The 8,450-nt window shown below is 34.8% G+C and overlaps 1 protein-coding gene across 1 annotated transcript; it reads left to right on the top strand.

The window, feature by feature from the left end:
- Nucleotides 1-4,480: 4,480 nt before the first annotated feature.
- LOC141627985 (protein FAR1-RELATED SEQUENCE 9-like) lies at nucleotides 4,481-5,167 on the top strand. Its single transcript, XM_074441181.1, has one exon. It carries the CDS (start codon nucleotides 4,481-4,483, stop codon nucleotides 5,165-5,167), a length of 687 nt encoding a protein of 228 aa, XP_074297282.1.
- Nucleotides 5,168-8,450: the final 3,283 nt, after the last annotated feature.

Raw genomic sequence — 8,450 nt, 5'->3', positions numbered from 1 at the left:
CATGTTGTTCACTTGACAGAAAAAGTACTTCCAGCATAGCCACGTTTGTTGGACCGTGGATCATTACGTGGGGGTCAAAGAAGCAAAATTCCGTTGCGCTATCTACAGGTGAAGCCGAATACATTGCTGCTGGATTAGTATGTTCTCAACTTTTATGGCTTAAGCAACAATTATATGATTACGGTGTTAATGTTGGGTGTATACCTATTTTGTGCGACAACACGAGTGCTATAATCATATCTAAGAACCCGGCACAACACTCACGAACTAAGCATATAGACATCAGACACCATTTTCTACGTGATCATGTAGATAAGGGCAACATAAGACTGGAATTTTATAGTACAGAAAAACAATGGGCTGACATTTTTACTAAAGCATTGGCTAGAGAACGTTTTGAGATTTTACAGTTGGAAATTGGTTTAATTGGTGGCAACTAAACTTGTCACAAATATTCAACTCTCCGTATGACTGACTAGATTTGACGAGATTGTATGACCGTGTCCGTATTTTTCGTTGCAATTTTATTTATGTCAAATGTTATTTTATATTATGAGAATATTCCATTTGCTAGTCATGTATATTTTGAGTTTTATTACGAATCATAATGTCGTAACAAATTGCCTCCTTATTTTTCCCTTAACCGAAATTCCCTACCAAAATTTTATCTCTTGCCATATCTTATCTTATCATATCTTCTAAATTATCTACCCTAACCACTTATATTATTTTATGGAGTAAGTAAATAATTAACAAAAAAAGGAGAATATTTAGCTACCTAATTCCACACGTCACCTACACCTTCCTTATCTCACTCAACCTCTTTTACCATAATTCACAATTAACACTCCCCATAAATACCCCACCCTCTACCATCACCATCAACACACAACTCTCAATATTTACTTTTTCTACACCCTTCCACAATCAACCTCCAAAATTAAATCATCTTCATGACTCCTCCCTCAAATCGCCTCCACTCACCCTCAACTCGGCCAACAACTCGAACCGGGTCCTCCAAATCATCATGCAACAAAACCTATGTCCCTCTCAAAACTCCCTCACCTTTATCAAACCAAAAACCAACTAATCCCGATCATAACCAGGTTGATCCTAACTTAGAAGGGAAAAGACGAAAGTTAAATAAGGGGAAGAAGAAGGCCGTAGGGTTTGAAGGCTCGGTGGAGGAAACCGAGGTCGTAGCTACTCAAGAAGGTCATCAAAGAGCAATGTTCCGAGAGTATATGCCGAATGCAACATCATCAGGACTTGATAAGCTTCGACTTACCACGGACGAAAGAACCCGAGTCAACAATGTTATGCGGTATGGTATTCATGGTGGTCGTTCTTACTCCAAAAAATGGTATGGGAAAATTGAAGCTTTACAATTTTTTAAGGATTTCTTGAATTTTCAAGAATGGAAGAAAGTTAGTTCCTTTGTTGGTCCGGTTTATCCTTTTGAGGTAATCTAGTTTTATTCTTCTGTCTCCGTAAAAAATAACGTGTTGCATGCTATGGTGAATGAATCCGAAGTCAAAATCTCCCTTACCGATTTTTGTACTCTGTTTGCGGTCCCTGATGATGCGATCGAAATAAATCCGAGTGCGGAATGGGGAGATGTGACGGAGGAAGAAAAGCTTAAAATTAAGAAGTCTTTTGATGTTGATGCTACAGGGTCGAGTAATATGTTTGCGGGGTCGTTCACTCCAAAATTGAAATTCTTTCTTAATTTTCTTTGGAACACGGTTGTCTTGAGGAGGGGTGGTCGTGATAAATTGTCAATTTATGAGATGGTATTGATGTCTAAGTGGCTTGAAGGATCCAAAGTTAGTCTTCCTCATCTCGTGTTTCATAAAATCGTCCAAACAAGTATTTACGTTACCGAGGAAAAGTTTTATACTCCTTGTCAGAACCTTTAATCTCTTAAGGTCCTTGGATGCTATACTTTTTATATTAGTGGATTGTTCTTGCATTGGACTGACTATGACTTTAATAGTATTATGTTGAGGGGGAACGTTCACTTAGTCACAAATCATAAGAGACTTGTCATCATCAAAAGGGGGAATTCTTTGGACCATTTAGATATATGATTAAGTTTTAATAATGACAAGTGTGTACTTCGTTTTATATATACTCTTCCTCGTAATCGTTTGTTTAGTCTTTGTTAGATTGACTTAGGTTTACAAGTTTAACAAGTAATGTAATAGCATTCTTAGCTATAACATTGAAGATTTGTGAGGCATCATTCAAGTAATGTTATAGCAGCTTGAGCTATAACATTGAAGATTCTTAAAGCGTCATAGTAACTGTAACAAGTTTCAAGTATGATGATCACTCAAGTAAAAGGCTAGATCAAGTCTTTAACAAGCTCAAGATGAAGAGCTTTTGGTCAAGATAAAGAGAAGATCCTATCACTGAAGATCTCCAGGAAGATTAGCTAGTATAGGTCTTCATCTAATGATGGTATCTTAAGAAAAGAATATTGGCAAGGTAAAGTTATAGCTATTTCATCTATAACTTTACTTACCAAACTTAAAGTTATAGCTGTTTCTACTATATCTTTGGGTAGCATTTTAATGGCACAATTTTAATAGTTTTAAAATCATTTTTCAAAGGATAAAATTCTTTAAACATATTTCGAAATCATTTGTGTATATAGTAGAGATGAATTATGGGTTGTTATAATGGATAACTTGCATGTCTCTATTGGTTAGTAAAACGACTTATGGGTCGTCATGCTATCAGAGCTTCCTAGTTTATTTTAACCTAACCCTAATCCAAGAAAAGGGATTTTCGTCTAGATGGACATGGGGCTAGGGTTTCGGCCGCTGGCTTTGAACCTTTAGGTTTGACAAGTCCTTTAGTACAAGTAACCTATCTAATTAAATCTAGCTTATATTTTTATAAGATATTTTCTTATCTTAAATATATACATGATTTAATTCGTTTACTTATCTGAAAATCTTAAAGATATAGTTATAGAAAAATAAGATTCACTTTTATCTTATTTACCTAAACTAATATATCTTGGATTGAATTAGGAAAGAGATAGAGATTTATCTCTTGCGAGATAAACCGCCTATCTCACGACATCCTAGGGTTTCGTGCAAACCCTAGTTCTTTCCTCTACTATAAATACATATGATCATTCTTTATTCTAGTTAAGCTTTTTGAAATATTAAAAATCCCTTGCAAACAAAATTGAGTTTAATTTTTAATTGGCTATTTTTATTGTTTTGCGTTTGGAAAATCTTGCGAAAAGTCGTGCTCTTTAATTTGCTTATTTTTCTTAAGGTTACGTCATAAGATAATAGTACTTCATATTGTTTCTTACTCGTTCAATTGTGTGAACACTTAGAAGAATAATCAAGTGCTTTCTTAGTAACTTAAGATAGTCAAAACCGAATATCTAATGATATTCAAATTGAGTTATAGTTAGAGTTAGCTATACGAGTGGGTTGATAATTTTGTAATCCGGAGAAAGGTACTAAAATTATTAATCGAGAATAGTGGACGTAGGCTTCGACGTGTGAAGCTGAACCACTTCAAATATCGTGTGTCCTTGCAGTTTTTCTTTTCGTTCATTTCATTATGTTCATAATCACTTAGTTAATAAGTTAAAGTTTAATTAATAAACTTTAAGTAGTTAATCATTAATATAAAATAAAAAGTAGGCATAAGTTTTTAAATACTCAATTCACCACCCCCCCCCCCTCCCCTCTCGAGTATTTAGGGTGTGATAGACTCTTCAAAGTCTATGTCTCCATCTTTCCATTTTGACTTTGATGTTGATGATCAAAGCAGAATAACTAAGCTTTTTTGGGCAGATCCAATATCACTTAAAAATGATGCCCTTTTTGGTGATGTCGTTTCTGTTGATGCCACTTATAACTTCAACCAATATAAAATGGTGTTTGTCCCTTTCACGGGTGTTGATAACCATAAAGGTTGCATTACTTTTGCAGCGGGTTTGATACGAAATGAAAATGCAGAATCATTGTCGTGGTTGTTTCAAAATTTTGTAACGGCTATGGGTGATCGCTATCCTATTATTATAATAACTGATCAATGCAGAGGCATCAAAAAAGCTGTTAAAGGTGTGTTTGGTGACAAAACACCCCACCGACTGTGTATGTGGCATATAATGAAGAAGTTGCCTGACAAGGTTGGTCCATCGATTTCCCAAGACACAACCTTTTTGAAGGAAATAAACTCAGTTGTTTGGGATATATAGATCACTCCAGAAGAATTTGAATCGAAATGGAATTCGATAATTTCCTCTATGAGCTTTGTGATAACAAGTGGTTGAAGAAAATGTTTTAAGTACCGTGCTCTTTGGATTCCTGCTTACATTAGAGACACATATTTGGGCGGGATTTTGCGCACAACATCAAGATCAGAGTCTGAAAATAGCTTCTTTGTAAACTTCACCAACCCACATGTCACACTCGTCGAGTTTTGGATGCGTTTCCAAACAACAATGGATGCTCAGAGATGGAAATATTCTAAGGTAATGGCTGATGATAAGAACTGTTATCCAAAATTGACAACCCCTCTCCTTTTAGAAAAGCAAGCTTCTGAATTTTACACAATCCTCATATTTTATATTTTACAAGTAGAAGTCCAAGCTGCATGTTATACTTGTGGCCATTTACCATCACCAAACACAACTGGTTCTGAGAATGATCATATTTCAATAATTGATCGTGAGAAAGATAAGGAATACAAAGATGATTTAAGTGATAATATGTTTTCTTGTTCTTGTAAGATGTTTGAAAGAATCGGGATACTCTGTAGGCACATTTTATGGGTGTTGAAGGATAGGGGATTTGATCATATACCTAAAGAGTATTTAGCACTTAGATGGAGCAAATCTGCAACCTCCCACCCTCTTTCTAATGTTGTTGGAATATCTGTCCTAGCTGATTGTGTGTCAATCGAAAGCCGCCAGAATAATATAAGTGAATTATGGTCGGAGGTATTTAATGCAGTCTCACTTGTTGAGGAAAATGAGGAACATTGTGATGCGCTATTTCAGATGCTCCGGAGTTTCAATGAAAAGTTGATTATTTCAGTTAAGTCTGGGAAGTCAAAAGATAAGAAAGCTGAGATTGAGATGGTTCTTGGGTCAAAAATACCAACTGAAGCTACTATTCTACCACCATAAAAGTGCAAGAATAAGGGATCGGGAAAAAGGATAACATCAAACAAGGAAAAGGCAGTCTTAGAAAATGCAAAGCCTCTGAGGAAATGTCGTGCTTGCGGTGAAATGAATAACCATGATAGTAGAAATTGCCCGAGTCGACTCCCTTGAAACTGATTTCAGTGGGATTTGTAGATGTCACTCAAAACAGTCTGTGTTATGCTTTGTAATGTTATGCTACTCACTTGAAACTGATTTCAGTAGGTTTTTGGTTTATTTGGTTCATGTAAGACTGGTTTTGTATGAACTTCAACATTTTTTTTTTTAATTATGTTTTAGGCTGCTGATTTTTTTTTTGTTTTTTTTACTGACGATGGACTCGTGGAGTATAGAGAGTGTTATCCTTGCTTTGCCGAACAAATGAAAAATTTGTGATATTGTTTTGATGGGCGTATTGTTAGTGTATACGTTGTATTCAATAGGGAGATGGGCTGACGTGCTTGAATGCTCAGGTTCAGTGAGTAAAGTGTTTCTAGTGACTGACTAAAGTGTATGTAGCTAATTGAAGGAGTGTAACTAGCAGTCCAAATAAGTGTATGTAGCCATCTGAAGGAGTGTATCTAGCAGTTCAAAAAAGTGTATGTAGGCAACTGAAGGAGTGTATCTAGCAGTTCAAAAAAGTGTGTGTAGCCGCCTGAAGGAGTGTATCTAGCCGTTCAAACAAGTGTATCTAGCTGCCCATAGATGTTCAAACTTATTTCCTTAACTATACCATTGAAATCCGAGCATCACAATTAGGAATAACACCCTCATGAAGAGTAGCCAACTTAACAAGTATTTCCCTTGGATTGAAAGGTTACCAACTTAATCAAACAACAAGTATTACGCCATACACTATCAACAAATTATCTAGGTTTCAAGTTCGAAATACTAGACATAGTCAACCAACTTAATCAACCTCTTCAAAGTACAAAACCACTATTGACATGAAAATGTTAAACTGATGCCGAATCCCTTTGAACTGAGGCTTGATTAAAAAAACTGATCCAATATTCTTCATCATCAACCATCTTGAAAAATCGCCTGAAGATTTAAAAAAGAATGACATGAGCTTGAATTATTTTAATCATTATCAAGTAGAAATACCATGTGTATGAAGCAACTTATGGATGTGTAAGAAGGTGTATCTAGAAACTTTAAGACGAAAGTGTTTCTAGTGACTGACTAAAGTGTATGTAGCCAACTGAAGGAGTGTATCTAGCAGTTCAAAAAAGGGTATGTAGCCAACTGAAGGAGTGTATATAACAGTTTAAAAAAGTATATGTAGCAACTTGAAGGAGTGTATCTATCAATTCAAACAAGTGTATCTAGCTGCCCAGAGATGTGTATATATCTAGCTGCCCACGCATGTGTATCTAGTAACTTCTAAGATGACAAATCAAACAAATAAAAATAGAAATTACTTGTCACTTTGTAGAGAAAGGTGTACCTGAGAAGTGTTTTTCTCCCATTTTATCAGTCGCAACATAATTTCTCATCGATAAGCAATCAAGTCCTGCAAAACAAAAATGGCAGAAATTTAAGATAAAAAATGGCAGAAATTTAAGATAAAATGGCAGAAATTTAAGATAAAAATATATGAATTATCAAGTCCATTAAACTCACTTTGTAGTGTTTCTTGTCCGTCCATAAATCTGTATTGAACATTGCACCTTCCAGAAACTTCATGACATATACTCCACAGTCAAAACTATTCAAACAACAACGTATGATGTTGAAAATGATATTGAAATAATTAACATTATGCAAAATGAAACGAAATATAAAACAAACTAATGTGTTTGCTTGCTGAGGTACATCCTTGATTTCAGTAGGAACACAAGCTGATAGCCTTGAGCCGCTTGTAACCATTGTTGTTGGGTATCTGATTTGCAGCATTGACTATCTGTGAACGATAAAGAATCACCAAAATATGAATGACTTTCTTAGATTGTGACTTTTAAACTGAATTGATATAAACAATGGCGACCATACAATATCCTCCACATAATTATTATATTCCTCCACAGCTTTCTTATCATTTTTCCTATATGTCTTGAGAGAGTCCAAAATATTGTTCTTCTCCTTCTTGAGGTCAAACACACAAGCTAACCAATAGTTATTATGTTTGCCAATTGTGAAAAGAATCTACATAAAAGCAAAATGATTTAAACAGGTAAGTAACTAGGATATGCATGGTAATTAGTATATGCATATACCATTACAGTTTGGACATTAGTAAATTTACCTTCTCAATAGTTGCTCATCTTTTGGCTTGTAGTGCATCTTAAGATAAGGGCACCAAGCAAAGTTTACCTTATTAACCTTTAATTCAATTTAAGAAAATAAGTTAGTAAACTATACTGACAAATATATGACATCTGTTTTTTCAATTTGAACATAGTTCAGATGGCATATAGTTTCCTCACAAAAATGAAGTAAATATGAAAAAGTAAAACATAAATTCAAAATGTATTGCTTAGATACCTACCTTCACTGTTGAAGGCAAGTATAGAATATCTGGTCGATTATATGTACACATCACACCAAACATGTCAATCACCTACAAATGTAATATTTTTACAAATATTTGATCATATTAGAATATAAGATATAAATTAAAAATGTTTATATACTCACCGTATCCCTTATCCAATGACGATTTTGCAAATTTTTCATTGCGTTTCGGCAGACATTCATCCATTCTGTGGCCACAATAATCTCATCCAAATACTTATAAACTAATATAATTAGCACAACTTCTAAGACCACAAATCAAACAAATATATAGATCATGAAGTTTAGAAATTACTTGTCATCCTTGCGGGCATTGATTACCCGCCCCAATATTTCTATGTCTAAAAATCGACGTTGCCGAATATCCTTGGTGGCACCTCTAGTTTTCTTTCTCGAATTTTAGAAGTCTTGATTACCAGCAAAAGACAACATTTCATAGCATGCCCTTGTACCAAAAACCTTAACTTGGTTGTTCTACAAATAACGAAAAGGAAGGTTGATTTACGCTTATCTTATACATAGCAGTAAATAAATAAGGAAAATGAATGTAAAGCAGCTTACTTCTTGGAGTCCCAAAACATAAGTCCTTCTTTCTCCTTTATATTTCTCCAACAACCGCATGAGGTAAATTCCTGTATCACTTCCATTACCAAGATTTGATCTCAGAATAATCTCCTCTGGCTTCATGTCACAGACATCTACTATAAATGGCACTTTATTGACCAAGCATCTAATAACAAACTCTTTCTGC

This window comes from Silene latifolia, chromosome Y (genome assembly GCF_048544455.1).
Source record: "Silene latifolia isolate original U9 population chromosome Y, ASM4854445v1, whole genome shotgun sequence".
NCBI classification, from domain to species: Eukaryota; Viridiplantae; Streptophyta; class Magnoliopsida; order Caryophyllales; family Caryophyllaceae; genus Silene; species Silene latifolia.
Note: the sequence above shows the minus strand (reverse complement) of the source record. Positions and strands in the feature narration are given on the sequence as shown.